General features: G+C 44.9%; 2 protein-coding genes and 1 long non-coding RNA gene across 9 annotated transcripts in view; 2 read left to right on the top strand and 1 right to left on the bottom strand.

Annotated features, from left to right (window-relative positions):
* The first annotated feature begins 44 nt into the window (after positions 1–44).
* On the top strand, positions 45–2873 carry LOC139534092 (uncharacterized). The gene is made up of 2 exons (XR_011666904.1): positions 45–108; positions 554–2873. It is a non-coding gene; the product is annotated as an uncharacterized lncRNA (long non-coding RNA).
* samm50l (sorting and assembly machinery component 50 homolog, like) lies at positions 2005–13340 on the bottom strand. Its single transcript, XM_071332825.1, has 15 exons — positions 13165–13340; positions 12724–12837; positions 12491–12592; positions 12276–12363; positions 11977–12083; positions 11530–11660; positions 10882–10969; positions 10640–10768; positions 10453–10524; positions 10273–10359; positions 10083–10153; positions 9853–9920; positions 5986–6132; positions 3576–3717; positions 2005–2706 (listed from the first exon to the last, which is right to left on the bottom strand). The coding sequence occupies exons 1-15, from the start codon at positions 13183–13185 to the stop codon at positions 2661–2663; spliced, it is 1413 nt and encodes a 470-aa protein (XP_071188926.1). The 5' UTR covers positions 13186–13340; the 3' UTR covers positions 2005–2660.
* A 755-nt stretch (positions 13341–14095) lies between these two features.
* scube1 (signal peptide, CUB domain, EGF-like 1) overlaps positions 14096–22214 on the top strand; it is a 120048-nt gene continuing 111929 nt past the window's right edge. For 5 of the 7 annotated variants that reach the window (XM_071332821.1, XM_071332819.1, XM_071332818.1 and 2 more), the window contains exons 1-2: positions 14096–14258; positions 16269–16391. In XM_071332821.1, the coding sequence (XP_071188922.1) occupies positions 14171–14258; positions 16269–16391 (211 nt within the window). In that variant the 5' untranslated portion in view covers positions 14096–14170. The remainder of the gene's footprint in view (positions 14259–16268; positions 16392–22214) is intronic. The other 2 variants (XM_071332822.1, XM_071332817.1) reach the window with 1 other exon arrangement.

Raw genomic sequence — 22214 nt, 5'->3', positions numbered from 1 at the left:
ATGACAGCGGTTCGAGCTAGCCACAGCCAGCTTATACCCGACAACCGGCGTGTGCGCGGGGTACTGTCTACGTGCGCGCTCACGAATCCTACTACTTCAATGAGGCACGTATGTATTTTACATTTGACAGTCTTACTGGCGTTATAGTAAGAATTGCTTTTCGCGATGAATTGTGCGTGCTACCAGTGGAATATCTATGTAATTTTATCAAAAGACCACGAAACCGGCCAGACACGAAGACGCAACATTGATCGACATTCATGTTAAAAATAAAAATAAAACGCGTAACCTTCATCTAGCGCCCCTTTTGAATGGGTTATGACGAGTAGGCTACTATTACATTGTAATTCCATTGTGATCAAATATAAATAGCAGCCATTATGTACTATTTTAGATTGGTGCATTTTATACAAAATGATCTGTATTAGTTTATTTCAATGTTGATCATAATAAAATAATAAAACCACACACACACACACATCAGTATCATCGCAGACCATAAGTAACTTTGTGATTGTTTAGTCATTCATTTAATTTCATCCATTCACTACAGGCCCAAAGTCTGGACAGCTTTTCCATCTCAGGAAAACCATCGATGTGTAAACACACTTTGACCTCTGCTGAACACCCGGATGGAAAACTAGAGCAGGGCAGCTCTCTGGATAGTAGTGGAATGAACCCCAAACATTCACAACAAGGTGCTTTAAACACTCAACAGTTATGCCCTCTCCTGAGTGGAGATTGTGTAACATGAGGAATTATGCATTTGTATTGTTTATGAGTGAGGACAATCGTATCCGTATCAAGGTGATTTGTTCTGTAATTCAGATTCAAGTTTGTAAAGCAGAATCAATCATAAGTCTCCATTTCAACATACAGTATATTATATATTCCATTGTAGGCAGACTCAGTTGGTTCAATGTTCGACTGGTAGAACACACCAGTACCTACTCTCTGTGTTGCCTAGCTATATCATTGAGAGCACACCTGCTGCTGTGACTCCCATAGTGAATGAGCTCTGATCAAACATTCTACCCCCATCCACACTGAACTGCCTGGCACAGGTTCCCCCATGCCAAGGTCAACAGGGTTACTTCCCAGTATGAAGAGATGCGCAAGCAAGGATGAACACCCCCCCCACACACACAAAATGTCTACTGATATCACTGTGGTCATCTGGGCAGTGTTTTTGCCTTTGACCCCTAGTGACCCCTATAAGCCTGCTGATTTCCAAAGGGATACTTACTGTATTACTGGTTTGTATCCATGTCATAGTCATGACAACAGTGTACTACTGCCCATTACCATTTTGGAAATAATGTTAGTACCCCAATCTGACATGTCTTGTTTGCCTACAATGTATCCTCATGTCAAAGTTTAAAATGTCATGAGGGAAATACAAGGCGCTCCTGCGTAGCACCCATGCTCAACATGATAAAGAGCAATGTATCAGTGGGAAAAAAAATTATTACAAAAATGAAGCCATCACAAAAGAACAGTGTTTGGAAGGACAAATTAAACAACGCATGCGCCAATTCCATCATGACATTTTCAACTTTGACACAAGGCTACATTGTAGGCACAGATCAGTGAGTCAGTCTCCCCTACTATTTACTAAATTTAGAATTGGTTAGTTATTGTCGGTACAAACTAGATGGATTACCATGAGATTATACTTCGTATGTTATAATTACGATGTAAGTCAAATGTTGACGATGCAGTGAAGTTCACTAGTTGCAATTGGACATCTGCATGCTGCAGTTAAGTGTAGACAGTTGGTGCACTCCCAAGCCATTGAATATATCAGTTGACTTATATACCAATAGTGTGACTATTAATAACTGCAGGCTGATAAAACTGGCTACAGTGAGACCTGTACGTGACACACCTGTGTGTGTTGTAACTGCTGTCATTAATGCAGGTCTGAGGGTGTTTTAGATCAACTTTGGATCTGAATAAAGTATTGCAAATGTGTGTCTGTGTATGAGAAACCACAAAAAAAGATTAAGGGGAACAAATGTGATTTATTGAGTAACTTAACTTAGACAACATTAAAAAGAGGACTAACAGTAAGAGCACTGGTGGTGGGTCACACTTGGGGTTCCCAACTCAGATTCACAGGGGCTGCTGTGGAGAGTCAACTCTCAATATTACATGTCAAATAGCAGAACTGACCGTTTTGACATGAGTTGTCAATTCCCTTCCATGGGCTAAGTGAGTTCTGTCATCAAAACAAAGTGCTGGTTATATGCTCTCCCATTAAATTTGATCCCTTCCATTGCATCAACATATTGGCATGTACAGGATTCTATTGACAAATCAGTTGGCAAGAGTTCTAATAGGGTAAAATAAATCTAGAACCAAAACCAATAGTCACTTCCCTATGGATAGGGCAGGCAGTAGTCCTGGAAGGCAGGGGAGATATACGCCCAAATCTCTTTGGCCAGAAACGTAATTGGTTGGTGGAAAAGTAACACAGCAAACATAGTGGGTGATATCATTGGTTAATATAAAAAAGGGGGTGGGGCACTCCTCCAGGACTGTGCATTCTGGTAGGCTCCCACAGCTAGCGTTATACTCAACGGATAACAAGTGACAATGCTCTTCTCCCTTTCTCATCATGCTCTCTGTTGCTGGACCCGGGCGGCAGGGTGATGACATCACAGGAAACGGATTCCTGCTCCAAACTGGACGCCGTCGCATATCCTGAGGCAGGGTCGGAAAAAGAGGGAAGATGAGCCAAATAAATACGTTTTGGGACCTATGTGCTGCACCTGGTGTATGTGTATACCTAGGTGTTATGGCTTGTGTGTGTTTATTTACAGCATATATGAGCTGTATAGCATTGTAGCAATAACACCTCTCCTCTCTCATCTCTTGTTCTATCATCTCTGCAGTGGTGGAAAAAGTACCCAATTGTCATACTTGAGTAAAAGTAAAGATACCTTAATAGAAAATTACTCAAGTAAAAGCAAAAGTCACCCAATAAAATACAACTTTAGTAAAAGTCTAAAAGTATTTGGTTTTAAATATACTTAAGTATCAAAGTAAATGTAAATGTATAAATCATTTAAATTCCTTATATTAAGCAAACCAGATGGCACAATGTGTTTTTTAAATTTACAGATAGCTAGGTGCAAACTCCAACATCATTTACAAATTAAGCATTTGGCAATAGGGATGATCAGCGATGTTCTTGAGTGTGTGAATTGGACCATTTTCCTGTCCTGCTAAGCATTCAAAATGTAACAAGTACTTGTGGGCATCAGGGAAAATCTATGGAGTAAAAAGGAATGAAGTGAAGTAAAAGTCTAAATAGTAAAGTACAGATACCTCAAAAAACAACTTAAGTAGTACTTTCAAGTATTTTTACTTAAGTACTTAACACCACTGCATCTCTGTGAGTGTATGAGAGTCTTCTCTCACGCGCTTTTCTAGAGCGCTATTTAAAAAACAAAAAAATTCACCTTTATTTAACCAGGTAGGCCAGTTGAGAACAAGTTCTCATTTACAACTGCGACCTGGCCTACAGGAGCAGAGTCTGACCTGCTCCTCCAAATGTGTCTGTGTTGTACCTGTCTCCACTCTGAACCCCCATGGGAATGCAGTAGTTGAGCTCCAGCCTGGCGATGTTCCCGAGACGCAACACGATGCCTGCTCCATACGACCAGCGGATACACTCCGCCAGCTTCTGTAGGTGTGCTCTTGGACCCTCTCCTGGGGACAGGAAACACTTACACGTAAGAAGAGGCACAAAAGAGGCAGAATGCACACAGATGCACAAACAGACAATTTAACATTTATTTGCAGTATGTACTGTAAGTACAGTTGAAGTCGGAAGTTCACATACACCTTAGCCAAATACATTTAAACTCCGTTTTTTACAATTCCTGACATTTAATAATAGTAAAAATTCCCTGTCTTAGGTCAGTTAGGATCACCACTTTATTTTAAGAATGTGAAATGTCAGAATAATAGTAGAGAGACTGATTTATTTCAGCTTTTATTTCTTTCATCGGATTCCCAGTTTGTCAAAGGTTTACATACACTCAATTAGTATTTGGTAGCATTGCCTTTAAATTTTTAACTTGGGTCAAACGTTTTGGGTAGCCTTCCACAAGCTTCCCACAATAAGTTGGGTGAATTTTGGCCCATTCCTCCTGACAGAGCTGGTGTAACTGAGTCAGGTTTGCAGGCCTCCTTGCTCACACACACTTTTTCAGTTCTGCCCACACATTTTCTATAGAATTGAGGCCAGGGCTTTGTGATGGCCACCCCAATACCTTGACTTTGTTGTCCTTAAGCAATTTAAAAAAAAACATTTTTATCCCCTTTTCTCCCCAATTTTCGTGGTATCCAATCGCTAGTAATTACTATCTTGTCTCATCGCTACAACTCCCGTACGGGCTCGGGAGAGACGAAGGTCGAAAGCCACGCGTCCTCCGAAGCACAACCCAACCAAGCCGCACTGCTTCTTAACACAGCGCGCCTCCAACCCGGAAGCCAGCAGCACCAATGTGTCGGAGGAAACACCGTGCACCTGGCCCCCTTGGTTAGCGCGCACTGCGCCCGGCCCGCCACAGGAGTCGCTGGAGCGCGATGAGACAAGGATATCGCTACCGGACAAACCCTCCCTAACCCGGACGACGCTAGCCCAATTGTGCGTCGCCCCACGGACCTCCCGGTCGCGGCCGGCTGCGACAGAGCCTGGGCGCGAACCCAGAGACTCTGGTGGCGCAGCTAGCACTGCGATGTCCTTAAGCAATTTTGCCACAACTTGGGAAGTATGCTTGGGGTCATTGTCCATTTGTAAGACCCATTTGCGACCAAGCTTTATCTTCCTGATTGATGTCTTGAGATGTTGCTTCAATATATCCACCTAATTTTCCTACCTGATGATGCCATCTATTTTGTGAGGTGCACCAGTCCCTCCTGCAGCAAAGCACCCCCACAACATGATGCTGCCACCCCCGTGCTTCATGGTTGGGATGGTGTTCTTTGGCTTGCAAGCCTCCCCCTTTTTCCACCAAACATAACGATGGTCATTATGGCCAAACAGTTCTATTTTTGTTTCATCAGACCAGAGGACATTTCTCCAAAAAGTACGATCTTTGTCCCCATGTGCAGTTACAAACCGTAGTCTGGCTTTTTTTAATGGCGATTTTGGAGCAGTGGCTTCTTCCTTGCTGAGCGGCCTGTCAGGTTATGTCGATATAGGACTCGTTTTACTGTGGATATAGATACTTTTGTACCCCTTTCCTCCAACATCTTCACAAGGTCCTTTGCTGTTGTTCTGGAATTCATTTGCACTTTTCGCACCAAAGTACGTTCATCTCTAGGAGACAGAGCGCGTCTCCTTCCTGAGCGGTATGACGGCCGCGTGGTCCCATGGTGCTTATACTTGCGTACTACAGTTTGTACAGATGAACGTGGTACCTTCAGGCGTTTGGAAATTACTCCCAAGGATGAACCAGACTTGTGGAGGTCTACATTTTTTTTTTTTAGGTCTTTCTTTTGATTTTCCCATGGTGTCAAGCAAAGAGGCACTGAGTTTGAAGGTAGGCCTTGAAATACATCCACAGGTACACCTCCAATTGACTCAAATTATGTCAATTAGCCTATCAGAAGCTTCTAAAGCCATGACATAATTTTCTGGAATTTTCCAAACTGTTTAAAGCGACAGTCAACTTAGTGTATGTAAACATCTGACCCACTGGAATTGTAATACAGTGAATTAAAAGTGAAATAATTTGTCTGTAAACAATTGTTGGAAAAATGACTTGTGTCATGCACAAAGTAGATGTCCTAACCAACTTGCCAAAACTATAGTTTGTCAACAAGAAATTTGTGGAGTGCTTGAAAAACGAGTTTTAATGACTCCAACCAAAGTGTATGTAAACTTCCGACTTCAACTGTAACTCATCATTAGTTAATGGGGAAAATGAAAAACAGAACATGGACTAATATGGAGTTCAGGGTTCCCACCGTAGTTGAGGTTGCACAGGTTCCCAGCGTTGAGGAAGAAGTGTGTCCTGAAGAGGTCTCCGAAGCCACCCCGGCCCGGACGGAAGGGCAGAGGAGTGTACAGGTGGAGCCCGCCTGCCCAGTACGCCTCTCCCCCCAGGTAGTCACCTGCAGTAACACAGGTCAACCCTTACATTTCATCATCATGACTCCGGCCAACTTTTATTTTTTTATTTCACCTTTATTTAACCAGGTAGGCTAGTTGAGAACAAGTTCTCATTTACAACTGCGACCTGGCCAAGATAAAGCAAAGCAGTTCGACACATACAACAACAGAGTTACACATGGAATAAACAAACATACAGTCAATAATACAGTAGAAAAAGTCTATATACAGTATATGCAAATGAGGTAAGTTAAGGGAGGTAAGGCAATAAATAGGCCATGGTGGCGAAGTAATTACAATATAGCAATTAAACACTGGAATGGTAGATGTGCAGAAAATGAATGTGCAAGTAGAGATACTGGGGTGCAAAGGAGCAAGATAAATAAATACAGTATGGGGATGAGGTAGTTGGATGGGCTATGTACAGGTGCAGTGATCTGTGAGCTGCTCTGACAGCTGGTGTTTAAAGCTAGTGAGGGAGATATGAGTCTCCAGCTTCAGTGATTTTTGCAGTTCGTTCCAGTCATTGGCAGCAGAGAACTGGAAGGAAAGGCGGCCAAACGAGGAATTGGCTTTGGGGGTGACCAGTGAGATATACCTGCTGGAGCGCATGCTACGGGTGGGTGCTGCTATGGTGACCAGTGAGCTGAGATAAGGCGGGACTTTACCTAGCGAGGACTTGTAAATGACCTGGAGCCAGTGGGTTTGGCAACGAGTATGAAGAGAGGGCTAGCCAACGAGAGCGTACAGGTCGCAGTGGTGAGTAGTATATGGGGCTTTAGTGACAAAACGGATGGCACTGTGATAGACTGCATCCAATTTGTTGAGTAGCGTGTTGGAGGCTATTTTGTAAATGACATCGCCGAAGTCGAGGATTGGTAGGATGGTCAGTTTTACGAGGGTATGTTTGGCAGCATAAGTGAAGGATGCTTTGTTGCGAAATTGGAAGCCGATTCTAGATTTAATTTTGGATTGTAGATGCTTAATGTGAGTCTGGAAGGAGAGTTTACAGTCTAACCAGACACCTAGGTATTTGTAGTTGTCCACATATTCTAAGTCAGAACCGCCCAGAGTAGTGATGCTGGACGGGCGGGCAGGTGCAGGCAGCGATCGGTTGAAGAGCATGCATTTAGTTTTACTTGCATTTAAGAGCAGTTGGAGGCCACGGAAGGAGAGTTGTATGGCATTGAAGCTCATCTGAAGGTTAGTTAAGTGTCCAAAGAAGGGCCAGATGTATACAGAATGGTGTCATCTGCGTAGAGGTGGATCAGAGAATCAAAAGCAGCAAGAGCGACATCATTGATGTATACAGAGAAGAGAGTCGGCCCGAGAATTGAACCCTGTCAGATGAGGAAATCATTTGAGAAACCAAGGCTGTTGAGTCTGCCAATAAGAATGTGGTGATTGACAGAGTCGAAAGCCTTGGTCAGGTCGATGAATATGGCTGTACAGTATTGTCTCTTATCGATGGCGGTTATGATATCGTTTAGGACCTTGAGCGTGGCTGAGGTGCACCCATGACCAGCTCTGAAACCAGATTGCATAGCGGAGAAGGTAAGGTGGGATTTGAAATGGTCAGTAATCTGTTTATTAACTTGGCTTTTGAAGACCTTAGAAAGGCAGGCTAGGATAGATATAGGTCTGTAGCAGTTTGGGTCTAGAGTGTCTTCCCCTTTGAAGATGGGGCTGAACGCGTCTGCTTTCCAATCTTTGGGAATCTCAGACGATACGAAAGAGAGGTTGAACAGGCTAGTAATAGGGGTTGCAACAATTTCGGCAGACAAATTTAGAAAGAGAGGGTCCAGATTGTCTAGCCCGGCTGATTTGTAGGGGTCCAGATTTTGCAGCTCTTTCAGAACATCAGCTATCTGGATATGGGTGAAGGAGAAATGGGGGAGTTGCTGTGGGGGTGCAAGGCTGTTGACCGGGGTAGGGGTAGCCAGGTCGAAAGCATGGCCAGCCATAGAAAAATGCTTATTGAAATTCTCAATTATAGTGGATTTATCATGGTGACAGTGTTTCCTAGCTTCAGTGCAGTGTGCAGCTTGGAGGAGGTGCTCTTATTCTCCATGAACTTTACAGTGTCCCAGAACTTTGAGTTTGTGCCACAGGATGCAAATTTCTGCTTGAAGAATCTAGCCTTAGCGTTCCTAACTGCCTGTGCATATTGGTTCCTAAATTCCCTGAACAGTTGCATATCACGGGGGCCATTCGATGCTAATGCAGAACACCACAGGTCAAGTGCAGTCAGGTCTGGAGAGAACCAAGGGATATATCTGTTCCTGGTTCTAAATTTTTTGAATGGAGCATGCTTATTTAAGATGGTGAGTAAGGTACTTTTGAAGAATAACCAGGCATCATCTAATGACAGGATGAGGTCAATATCCTTCCAGGATACCCGGGCCAGGTCGATTAGAAAGGCCTGCTCGCTGAATTGTTATAGGGAGCGTTTGACAGTGATGAGGGGTGGTCGTTTGACCGCAGACCCATTACGGATGCAGGCAATGAGGCAGTGATCGCTGAGATCTTGGTTGAAAACAGCAGAGGTGTATTTGGATGGCAAGTTGGTTAGGATGATATCTATGAGGGTGCCCATGTTTACAGTTTTGGGGTTGTACCTGGTAGCTTCATTGCTCATTTGTGTGAGATTGAGGGCATCAAGCTTAGGTCATCTAGCAGCACGAGCTCAGAAGATAGATGGGGGGCAATCAGTTCACATACAGTGTCCAGAGCACAGCTGGGGGCAGAGGGTGGTCTACAGCAAGCGGCAACAGTGTTGCCTTGTTTCTGGAAAGGTGGATTTTTAAAAGTAGAATCTCAAATTGTTTGGGCACAGACCTGGATAGTAAGACAGAACTCTGCAGGCTATCTCTGCAGTAGATTGCAACACCGCCCCCTTTGGCAGTTCTATTTTGTCGGAAAATGTTATAGTTAGGGATGGAAATTTCTGGGTTTTTGGTGGTCTTCCTAAGCCAGGATTCAGACACGGCTCGGACATCCGGGATGGCAGAGTGTGCTAAAGCAGTGAATAAAACAAACTTAGGGAGGAGGCTTCTAATGTTAACATGCATGAAACCAAGGCTTTTACGGTTACAGATGTCAAGAAATGAGAGCACCCGGGGAATAGGAGTGGAGCTAGGCACTGCAGGGCCTTTGTTAACCTCTACATCACCAGAGGAACAGAGGAGGAGTAGGATAAGGGTATGGCTAAAGGCTATAAGAACTGGTCGTCTAGTACGTCGGAACAGAGAGTAAAAGGAGCAGGTTTCTGGGTGCGATAGAATAGATTCAAGGCATAATGTACAGACAAAGGTATGGTAGGATGTGAATACAGTGGAGGTAGGCCTAGGCATTGAGTGATGAGAGAGATTGTCTCTAGAAACATCCTTTAAACCAGGTGATGTCATCGCATGTGTGGGAGGTGGAACTAAAGGGTTGGCTAAGGTATATTGAGCAGGGCTAGAGGCTCTACAGTGAAATAAGACAATAATCACTAACCAGAACAGCAATGAACAAGGCATATTGACATTAAGGAGAGGCATGCGTAGCCGAGTGATCATAAGGGTCCAGTGAGTAGTGAGGCTGGCTGGAGACACGGCGATTCAGACAGCTAGCGGGCCGGAGCTAGCAAGCTAGCAGAAGGGCCTCAGAGGGGCCTCAACTGACACAAACCTGTGCACCACACATGCCTGTTCAAATAAACAGAGAGCACGTGACCTCACCCTCGCTCTGTGGGCCGATGCTGTACATTCCAAATCCTCGCACACTGGTGGGACCGCCCAGATAGAACCTGGACAATACAGAAATATGTCAATGACAGGCCAAATGTCACTCACAACATCCCCTAAACACTCGATGATAAATACTTCACAGAATGAGTTTTAACTCAATGGCGCTACCTAGCGATTTCTATCGAAGCCATGTGCCATGAATCTGTTGGGAGTGGTCCTACCTGTCAGCGATGGAGGACGGTCTACCTCCAATGGGGAGGAGACACCCACCCCAGAGAGAGGCGGAGAGGACCTGAAAGAGACCACCAGGGCCATGTTATATGACATGTTGAACACTCAGGTACCCATAATTCACTTCCTATTTGTCCTGGGTATTTCCCCCAGGTTAGGGACTGAGTAGTGATCCCTTACCGAGTCCCAGACCAGCCGTCTGTTGACCTGCAGCTCAAAGTCCTCCTTCAGGAAGCTTGCATCTCCGCCTGTATAGCCAGCCAGCTCCTACAGAGGGCAAGACAACACACATCAGCATGGCCACTTCATATAGATCTACAGTGGTGTATTATGCAGAGGAAGTCACATACACAAACATACCTGGTTGATCCTCAGTAAGGCACCTTTCTTGGGGAAGATGGCAGAGTTCCTGGTGTCAATGGACATGGTGTGCTGCAAGACAACAACTGTCAGCGGATTGACTCAGATTCTTGCTATTTTGACAGTGAAGACCATTAAGGGTTAAGATTATTAGATAAAGGGAACTGAGAGACAAAGGGCTTTGTACCGAGAGGGCAGACTTGAGGGTGTGCCCGCTCTCTTCTCGCACGGCGAAGGAGGCACTGCGTGCCAGACAACCCAGCTCCCTCCACACACCCTCCCACTTCAGAGTGTGGTTGGTCCTCCACAAAGGAAACTATAGGAGAGTAAGAGAGAAAGTTATCCCTGTGGAAATTCAAGGCAGATAAAATGAAAACAAATGTGACACACACAGACCCACACAAACACACACAGTAGGAGTCCTCTTACATTGAGCTCAGTGGAGACTCCTCTGTCTGTCTCTTTGAGGGAGCTCCATGGAAACTGGCCTGTGACTTTGTACAGGTTTAGAGTGAGGCTGCAACAAGACAACACCTGTCAGGGCCGTGATCCATACAGTGATCATCTCATTACTGAACTATGTTCAACATAAAGGTTATAAATACATCACTATGGCAACATAACATACTGTCAATATGACCACTGAGGGAAACAATCAAACTTGAAACAAAATGGCAGCCATTACATCGCAAGTGCTATTTTGTTTTTTTGTTGTTGTAATATTTACCGCCTTTATCTCCCCAATTTCATGATTACGATCTTGTCTCATCGCTGCAACTCCCCAACGGGCTCGGGGGAGGCGAAGGTCGAGTCATGCGTCCTCCGAAACATGACCCGCCAAGCCTCGCTTCTTAAACACCCGCTCGCTTAACCCGGAAGCCAGCTGCACCAATGTGTCGGAGGAAACACCGTTCAACTGACGACTGGTCAGCTGCAGGATCGAACCCCAGGCTGTAGTGACACCGCAACACTGTGATGCAGTGCCTTAGACCGCTGCGCCACTCGGGAGGCCTGCAAGTGCTATTTCAATTTCCTATCGACACGGAGAGCAAGGACAGCGGTGTTCACTGTTCGTACTTGCGTTCGAAGTTGCCTGGCTGGGGCTTGAAGAAGGACAGGCCGTAGGAAGTCTCCTTGGTCCCGTAGGAGAACTGGAAGGTTAACTTTTCAGCACGGCCAAGCACGTTAGGAAGCTTCACACCCAACACCTAGAAGACAGAGACAATGTTACTCCCAGGTCAGGGTCTCACACCTGTTCTACCTGTCTGAACGTACATTACCACACTATGCACCTATTTGGAAGTGTTTGCAGTGAAAATGAGGCAGAGAAGCTGCTTAACATGTCTGTCTGCAAACATTCTGGAAATCACCTCTATATCACACGATTGCATTTAGGAACGTCTTCCCTGGGTCATTGCGACAGGGGTTTCAATGAACAATATTGTGTGATGCTTTGTTATAGCGCTCCTGTAAGTGTGTGTGTGTGGGTAAGAGAGTGGTGTTTCTGTGTGTGTATTCTCTCACCATGCTGCCCTCGTTGTTGCCGACCATGGTGTTGTAGCTGCCTGTCAGCCTCTTCATCTCTGTCACCTCGAACGTCACGTCCAGACCATTGGGCAACGCATCCGCACCTGGGAGGGGTAGACCAAAACAGACCGTGACCACAGCTAGACTAACAGAGGGCTCCTCTCCAGTGACGCAAATATCTATTTACTGGTTATCCTTTCATATTGGCAACATCTCATGGTTGAGATATTGTTTCACACACACACACACACACACACACACACACACACACACACGTTTATGGGCGCACACTGTACCATCTGATGTATCAATGACGACCTCCACCTCTTTGAAAATGCCCAGACGCAGCAATTTCTGTCTGGCAATATGAGACTTCTTCATGACCTGTCAAAGACCCACCATACAGCTTTTAGCACAAATGTTTCCCCTTAAACAAGGGAACATTTCAGAGTGTGTATGTAGGTTATGTGTGCATGTTTAAGTATGTGCAGTCCAGAGTGCTCATACTTACATCAATAAGGTTTTTAGCATCGAAGACCTCTGAGATTTCATAGCCCAGCAGATCCTCTTTCGTTCGGCCCAAGCCCTCAATGTTGACATGTTGGACAACAACCTGCAATGAAGGGACAGATTCTCAGCATCCATTCCAACTAGGTGATCAATGATTTCCTCAGCTCCCTTTGCTAATGAGATGACACACAACTTGTAATTTGAGTAACGTTAGCTTGGATAAGAGATGCTTACGTCTTTGTTTTCTAGGACCTCCTGTTTAGTCTCATGTTCTGCCTCTTGCACCTCAATCATGTCGTCGGGATGAACGCCCATGTCACGCCCGTGCATCGGGAGAGGGTCCATACTCTGAATAGTGTCGAGAAAGTAGAAAAATCATGTGAAGATATGACCATGCTTAAATACTTACCTAGCTAACTTCGTTCTGTCAAGGTGGTCAATTTGCTTGCATGCTGACAGATCAGACACAATCCATATTGCATAACATTACATAAAATATGGTAAAATAACTATTTGCCTCATGTCATACAACTCTTTGCCATTAATGTCATTTCTATACCCAGTCCACGGCCTATGCGTTCGTCCATAGTACACCGCCATACAATAGACACTGAACGGGGAGGTCATGCAGAATTTCATCCCCACGTCTCGTGGTTGTAAGAAATTAAGATTTACCCTGGCGTGGACAGTCCCCATGGTGACGTCTTTGTCTTGAAAAATATCCCGTTTGATAAGTAAATGTTTTTTAACAGGCCTATTTAGAGAAGAAAGACACTACTGACAATGGCTAGATTTTCCAGGTCCAAGCCCCCTTCAAGGGAGACGCCATGACACTTTGCGAAGCCTGCTCTGATTGGTCAAACATGTGCCTTTGTCACTGACAGGTGGGCGGGACAAAACCAGCGCACCGACGTAATGTGTCTCGAGACCAGCAGAGGACAGTATCCCTACACTCAAACTTCAGCCCTGTGTAAAGTTCCTGCTTTGACTGTGAAAAGTCCAATCGTGTGCGTGAGTTGCACTTGCGTGCATTATATTTACAGATAATGTTGGTCCCTTCAGATGTATGCTTCTTATGACTTAATTTATTTCAAAGTATTTACATTGCATTGCAAAGAATGACAAGAATATGCCTACCCACCACAACTAACTAAGAAGTGCCCAAAACTGCCCATTAGGCTACGTTTGTAGCCTATTGAAATAAGCACCTGCGGGACAATTCATCTGAAAAACATGAAAACGTAGCTACATCTGAGCTCTTTTTTTCTCTCATTATTATTCACCACGATTGTTACTTGAAGATGTATAATCTTATTTATAGGCCTACATCATGATGATTCATCAGTTCCATTATGGGCAATATAGACCTCTGCTGACAATTTGGCCCCGCGCTAGTGACAAATATCTGAGAACATTTATTGATCAGGTGTGATGATTTTCTGGGTTCGTTGGGGTCTCGGGCGTTGAGTAATCAATTTAACCAAAGCAACCAATTTTCCTCTCTCTCTCTCTCTCTTCTCTCTCTACACCTCCAACCCGCTCTTCAAATGCGTGCAAGCCAATCAGAGAGCGGCTCCGCTGGTCTCGCTGTCCTCTTCTACTGCCTCTGCCAGTACCAAAACGGTTCTCTTATCAAAGAAACACATAACCAAAAAACTGCATTCAATCACCGCCTTTTACCATGGGAAGTGCTTGTTTTTCCTGGGACGTTTGTTTGTTTTTCGTCCTCATTAATACTTGTGAGGTGATGGGGAATGTTGGACTCGCAGGTAAAGAGCTCTCATTCTCTCTCTTTCTGTCTTTTAAATTATTTTGACACATATTTTTAAGATAGGCTAATGCTGCCTATTTTTTCCTGTTAATGGTTTATTGAACTGTTAAACCGGTGTATATGACAGCGTAGAATAGGTGAAACGTAGTGGATTTCTTTAATGCATAGACTAACGTAGATTATATTAATTTTAATTGGAGAGTATTTGTGGACTGAGATTACAGTTGAGATAGTTGAGATAACATGTTTCTTTGAGAAACACTTGGTTGAGGATGGATAATTTGGGCTAGCAAAATTTGAACAGCATGGAAAGGAGAAATATCTGAACACCAATATTGCACAACAACAGTGAATGAAATATATACATTTGAAGCCAAATCTAGCAATTATAATAGGCTTTGAATTGGTGATGTGATATACGTGCGAAATAAATCAGAGGCTGCAAAAACGTTTACATTTGGCCTTGCGGAGCTGAACCATTTTCACCCATTTTTGACTGACAATAAAAGACGGCGTGTTAGTCCATTTTTTGGCAATATTACTCTAAACACTATTTATAGTTTTGTATTTGTTTCGCCTTATTGAATTCCCCTTTCTGAATGTTAAACAAGTGAGAAGAGTCTACAAGAAATTAGGTCCATCGACTGATATCTATCTGAATGTTTTACCCGTCGTAGATCAATCTGTGAGGTAGGTCCTGGACTGGTTAATTGTGAGAATAAAAAAATGTATGACTAAGCATCTTTTCACCCCTCTGCTTGAACGAATCCCTCCTATGAGCTGATACATAGCATCTTTCCCGGATCAGTTGCCTGCCCAGAGGTGTCCATATGGACGTGGGTTGGGAAGGTGGCCTTCACGGTCCCTGGAGGAGTCCGTCCCAACCTGCCTATCGACGACCTTTCAGCAGATAGTGGCGCACATTGTCTCCCTCCCACTGTGGATGAGCGAGAAGTCAATATTGGGACGGGCACTGAAGCACGGGAGAGGGCTTTATTTAACTATTAGTCAACGATATTTCATAACAATAGTCCTATGGTGAACCTGCAATAACAGTTTCCTGCCTTATCTCTATTCACTGTCAACAACTCAGTGAGACCTGGACATAGTTCAACTATCAAGTCCAGGTTTTACAGGCTATATATATATATCCCACTGCTTACTCCTATCACTTTATTTTTCATTTCTACTGGCACTCACATGGGAGCAAATAAATCAGTCATCCACTTGATAAAAATGATTTATTGTAATGACATTTTATTGTTTCTTTATTGCATTTTGTTGAGCTGGGCCGGGGTCAGCAGCAGGGCTTAACCCCACAGAGAAAAAACGTGGGCTATTCATGAGGGGCAAGACAGGAGACAGGGTAGCTGCTTCTCAGTTCAAGATACATCACTAGAGAGAGAAAGAGAACAGAATTTTGGATAGATAAAACTTTCTCTCTTACACTTTTGGTCTCTCTTTCGCTGTCTGTCTGTGTGAATGAGCTGTAATTAGCTGGCTTGAGGCCCCTGGATTCAGCCCCAGATGTGACTCTCTAACATTGACTTGATCAATTAGAGTTCCATATAGTCAGTCAGTATTCCATAGGCATCCACTAAGCCCTGATACACTAGTGGCTAATGGTATTTGATTAATATAAATTATTATTGGTTTTGTCCTCTTTAGTGTTATGCTAACCTACCAGTATCATTTATAGAGTTAAGAAACCTCACCCTCCATCCACTATGTCCCTCCCTGACAGTTTATTGTCTTATACGAGGAGCTTTACATTTTGGACGTTTGCCATCTTAAAGTAAATATTTCCAGCCTGTATATATCTGGACGGAGCTGTATTTGGCCAAGAGGACTGAACTTTCCCTGAGAGAGCGGTATTAAAACATTCGATTGAGGTTGTACAAAACCCATTCACCTCTCACCAAAATCATCGCTATTTTGTAGACTTAGTCCTATTGATGAGTCCTTGGAGACCAGTGGTTTACAGTTGTCCCTCGTGTAATTTCTCTAGATGCCGATGAGTGCTCTGAAGGCACGGATGACTGTCACATTGATGCTCTCTGCCAGAATACCCCCAAATCCTTCAACTGCATCTGCAAGCCGGGGTACAAGGGAGACGGCAAGCAGTGCGAAGGTGAGTTCAACTCCGTTGTCTTATTACGACTTCAATGTGATATTACTCCCCTCTATATTACTTAATTCACCCCCCGCCCCTCCCGCCACACTGATCCAATTCATCATCCTCAATCACCCCACACCCCTGTCCTCTCCGCACTTCATTCCGCCTGCCCCCTATTGCTCTCTGACAGGCTCAGCAGTAATGGCAGGTTTTACAGCTGTTTCACAGGAACCCCCCGTTTCTCTCCCCATTCCCGACTCCAGCCCCCCCGCCAGCTCTCCTAATTAACTGGGAGGAAGTGGACTGAGGGAAGGTGTGAGGGTGAGAGGGGGCAGCACCTGGCTGTGCGTTCACACCTCCCCTCATTTCTGCCTCAAATCACACCACAGCTGGAGCTAGAGTTAGCTTAGCGCACAGCACACACTCCCTCCCAATGCTAGCCTGTCTAGCCGTACAAATGCCATCGAAACACATCTACGCACGCACACACGCAAACGCCAGTTCAGCTTATAGGCTACCACGGCAAATAGCGTGGACACAAAACGATACATTAGTCATATTGGCCCCTAGAGCTGGCCAGGATAGGAGAGCAAGAGAGGATTGTGGCGATGACGGGCCCTTTTCTATAGGGGTTTTCACTGTCTCCATGTTCAGGCTTTTTCAAGTGTCTCCTGTTTGTTTAAGTATTTGTGTGTCTGTCAGTGAGTTATATCCAACACTTTCTGCTGTTTGCTCAGCTGTGTACCAGTCTCCCCCACCCGAAACACACGCACGCACGCACGCACGCACGCACGCACGGACGCACACACACACACACACACACACACACACACACACACACACACACACACACACACACACACACACACACACACACACACACACACACACACACACACACACACACACACACACACACACAGAGAGAGAGTGAGCAGGTATTATGTTTGAGGAACTCACCTGAATGTTGCCCATTCAGAGATTCTATACCTCTCATTTGGTCAACCTGGGGAGAACACAATGAGATGAACCTGTGTCATTGTTTGATTAGCTCACTTATCAAATGCCTCAGGCTGTGTGAGTCGGTCTTCCTACATAGGACTATATAATCCCCCACCTGGCTTGGAGAGAGGGAGTACGGGAGATTGACTATTATTTCCACCATTTTGCGTCTGCTGACTCTGTTGAGTTGCGTGCAAGTCCATATTGGCAGCAATCCGGTCTACTTGATATAGTTCTGTCTCGATTTGTTTTGCCCCGGTCTACTTCTATTGGCCATCCTCCGCCATTGGACTTAAGCTATGACTTTGGAGAGATGTTCTGGAATTGCTAGAAACGCCTGTACGAAAAGTTGATATTGTACCAGGCAGCTCTGCTACATGTTGGATTATCTTCAGTCAGAAACACAATGGTCCTTAGCCTAGACCGGATTGAGCTGCCCAGAATAATATATTAAATGATGTCCATAGAGAGGAAACTACAAAAGGTTGAGTCTTTTAAGGGATATGTTCCTCATACCGTGAAACAGCTGTCTGAGCAGAGGGCTGACCTGTCTGTCTGTCTGTGTGTACAGATTTATTGTGCTTATGAATGTTTGTTTAACTGAAATTCTAAGAGGGGTGTATTTCATATTTGGATGGGAATATTTTTGTCCCTATTGTTGATTGAATTGTGTGTGTGCACATGTCACACAGATGGAGAAACTGATGATGTATGCGTATGCCTCAGTATCTGAAATCCAATGTGTCCTGTCCTCCTGTCCCATACTGAAACAGCACAATTAATTCCTCGATCACACATATCCAATGGAAAGTCAGTTAAGAACAAGTTCTTATTTACAATGACAGCCTACCGGGGAACAGTGGGTTAACTGCCTTGTTCAGAGGCAGAACAACATATTTTTACACTGTCAGCTCGGGGATTTGATCCAGCAACCTTTCGGTTACTGGCCCAACACTCTAACCACTAGGCTACCTGCCACCCCGATGCCTTGCAGCATTGCGTTGCAGAGGCAGAGGCAGTTGCAGTGGGTTCGGTGTGGTGCATATGTTGGATTTATCGAACGCATGTGTCAAACTGTATGCTTAGACGGCCTGACAGAAATGGTAGCAGAGGGGGAATGTTGAACTTTGGTTGCACACATATCCAGATGATGCTGCGTACCGTTTTGTGCAAAGACGCTGTCGGTGGGACCGAGGCGTAAGGTCCAGTGAATGGGTGACAGAATGAAGACGGATGGTGGATGTGAGTTGACCCCTGACCTCTGTGATTAGATAGGGGCTGTGTAATTGGCCGGCTATGTTTCCCATCAGCAGACATTACATTACCCCGGTGGTGCAGAGGACAGAGTCATTAGGATGAGCAGAGCTGCTCTCTCGCCCTCTCTCTCTCTCTCTCCGTCTGCTGTCTCTCTACTTCCTGGAAATGACTATGCCTAAGGATGGAAGACAGGGAGGCTATACTCTATCAGAGAGGGACCCAGTAGTCTGCAGCTGATAACTCAACATTCCAGTACAATTTACGGTAACACTTCATGCTTTATTACGTGTTATAAGCATGAGCATTTATGTCCTATTATAAGGCATTTATTGAATGATGCAGACTATTGCAGGTTACCTGTAATTAACCACAAGATAGCATTTTAATCATAATTGTTCCGATCAGATGATGGTCCTTCTCTCGAGGCAGACCCTTTTCTTTTCTCTAAAGCTGCTCCACAGAATGCTGCTCTCTCTCGCCTCCGAAATCTGATCTTGCGTTTATGAATGCCGCTCTCTGTAGATTTTTCCATGGGCTGATATTGCCGGCTCGTTATGGAAAAATGTGAACTTTGGTCCCTGCGCTGTCAACCGGAAGAATGAGACAATGTGAAAGAGCACAAACCGTTATGCGTAGTACAAGTTCATATCACTCTGTCCTCGCAATGCTGGACGTGGTGGTTTCAGGCGTCATCAACTGCACGTCTCTGATGATCAGAGTTCTGCTGATCTAGAAAGATGCTGCTATACATCTACAGCATAATACCTATGTGTCCCTACTGTTGTTCGTGCTTTGGAGACGTTTCCACTCCAAGGAAACTGCTACAAATGAGAACTGGTTTCAGAGAAACCGGTTTCCGAGAATCATTCTTATTTTGCTACAGGAATTGTATTTCTTGATGTACTCAACAAGAACTACGCTTTCAGTGACAGTGTGAAACAAAAGGACTATTACCCGTTTTCCTGCCCATCAGTTCAGTTTGGATTCAAATAGGCCCACGCTGTTCTCTGAGTAGGCCTATAACTCAACAGTCACGTGGTTCTCTGCTCATCAGTAGCAGCCAGTAGTAGATTTATCCAACAATCCACAGAGAGGAGTCGACTGGGCTGGTTGCCACGGGGCTGTCAGGGTCCTGTGAAAGCCTGTCCATGTTTTCTCAGCATTTGTCACTTACTGACTAATTGATTGGTTTTCATTGGTCTTGTCCCTGGCACTCATCCTCTCCTCTCCTCCTTTTCAAAAACCGGTTTGTTTCAGCACTACAGCCTTTGCTTTTCTCTACCCATGTCCTCTATATTCAAACAGTTGACTTTACTCTGTAGAACATCTAGGCTACCATTTCCTGGTGATGCTGAAGATACTAACATGCGTTGTCACTCGACCTCTAGCTGCGTTTGAGTGGCTGTGTGTGTGTCAGAGCTCAGCTGTGTAGCCGTGTGTGTGTGTGTGTGTGTGTGTGTGTGTGTGTGTGTGTGTGTGTGTGTGTGTGTGTGTGTGTGTGTGTGTGTGTGTGTGTGTGTGTGTGTGTGTGTGTGTGTGTGTGTGTGTGTGCCGGGGTGCAGAGAACAGCAGCAGTAGCCGATTCAGGCATAGAGACAGATAGAGACTGAGCCATGAGTCTGCTCTCCCAGCAGCAGCAACAATTACCTGACCTGCTTTACAGAGGGAGGGAGGGAGGGAGGGAGGGAGGGGAGGGAGGGAGGGAGGGAGGGAGGGAGGGGAGGGAGGGAGGGAGGGAGAGAGGGAGGGAGAGAGAGGGAGGGAGGGAGGGAGGGAGGGAGGGAAGGAGGGCGGGAGGGAGGGAGGGAGGGAGGGAGGGAGGGAGGAGGGAGGGAGGGAGGGGAGGGAGGGGAGGGAGGGAGGGAGGGACGTTAGGAAACGTGCGGCGCGTGTCCAAGCAGAGGAAGCAGCGAGCAGCCCGGTTCAGAAGCTGTCGGGGCGCCGCTGTCAGATGTCAACAACAGCTCCAGGGCAGGAAGAGATCACTGCTGGAGGCTAACTAGGCACGGCTCCATGTCCATCCTCCCCCCTCGGCCCCAGACCCTAGCCCCATGCCCCAGGGCAGGTGTGAACCCCGACCCTACCCCCTCCTGATACCTGCCCTGATCTCTGGTGCTCTCTAACCCTGCTCCCCTATGTAAAACCACGCCTGCCTTGTCTTGTCTTGCCAGGCTGGCCTGATCCAGCCTCACTTCTCACTAGGTGCAAATTAATGACTGGAAGCTTTTCATTTATCCCTTTTCATTTATCCCTAATTATCTTTACTCTCTTTCTTTCTTTCTCTCGTTCTCTCTCTCTTTCTCCTTCCCAATGGGCAAAAATCTACGTTTCCACATAATTTCTACCAAAAAATTCTATGTGATGATCTTGAATCAACATGGAAAACTGATTGGATTTGAAAAAAGTAATCAATGTAAGGGATTTTGGTATTATTTTTTTTTACCATACTTCCAACCTAAATCCAATGACATGGTGAAATATTTTGTTGATTTCACGTTGAATTCACATTAGTTGACAACTCAACCAAATGTAAATTAAAACTAGACGTTGAACTGTCCTCTGCGCCCCCAGTGGGTTCTTTCTCTCTCTGTCTTTCTCTCTCTGTCTTTCTCTGTCTTTCACCTTCCCCCCCCCCCTAATTTCTCTCTCTCTCTCTCTCTCTCTCTCTCTCTCTCTCTCTCTCTCTCTCTCTCTCTCTCTCTCTCTCTCTCTCTCTCTCTCTCTCTCTCTCTCTCAATTCAATTCAATTCAATTCAAGGGGCTTTATTGGCATGGGAAACATGTGTTAACATTGCCAAAGCAAGTGAGGTAGATAATATACAAAAGTCAAATAAACAATAAAAATGAACAGTAAACATTACACATACAGAAGTTTCAAAACAATAAAGACATTACAAATGTCATATTATATATATGCAGTGTTGTAACAATGTACAAATGGTTAAAGCACACAAGTTAAAATAAATAAACATAAATATGGGTTGTATTTACAATGGTGTTTGTTCTTCACTGGTTGCCCTTTTCTTGTGGCAACAGGTCACAAATCTTGCTGCTGTGATGGCACACTGTGGAATTTCACCCAGTAGATATGGGAGTTTATCAAAATTGGATTTGTTTTCGAATTCTTTGTGGATCTGTGTAATCTGAGGGAAATATGTCTCTCTAATATGGTCATACATTGGGCAGGAGGTTAGGAAGTGCAGCTCAGTTTCCACCTCATTTTGTGGGCAGTGAGCACATAGCCTGTCTTCTCTTGAGAGCCATGTCTGCCTACGGCGGCCTTTCTCAATAGCAAGGCTATGCTCACTGAGTCTGTACATAGTCAAAGCTTTCCTTAAGTTTGGGTCAGTCACAGTGGTTAGGTATTCTGCCACTGTATACTCTCTGTTTAGGGCCAAATAGCATTCTAGTTTGCTCTGTTTTTTTGTTAATTCTTTCCAATGTGTCAAGTAATTATCTTTTTGTTTTCTCATGATTTGGTTGGGTCTAATTGTGCTGTTGTCCTGTGGCTCTGTGGGGTGTGTTTGTGTTTGTGAACAGAGCCCTAGGACCAGCTTGCTTAGGGGACTCTTCTCCAGG

Source organism: Salvelinus alpinus, chromosome 11 (genome assembly GCF_045679555.1).
Source record: "Salvelinus alpinus chromosome 11, SLU_Salpinus.1, whole genome shotgun sequence".
NCBI classification, from domain to species: domain Eukaryota; kingdom Metazoa; phylum Chordata; class Actinopteri; order Salmoniformes; family Salmonidae; genus Salvelinus; species Salvelinus alpinus.
The sequence above is the reverse complement of the archived record's forward strand: the minus strand, read 5'-3'. Positions and strand labels throughout refer to the sequence as shown.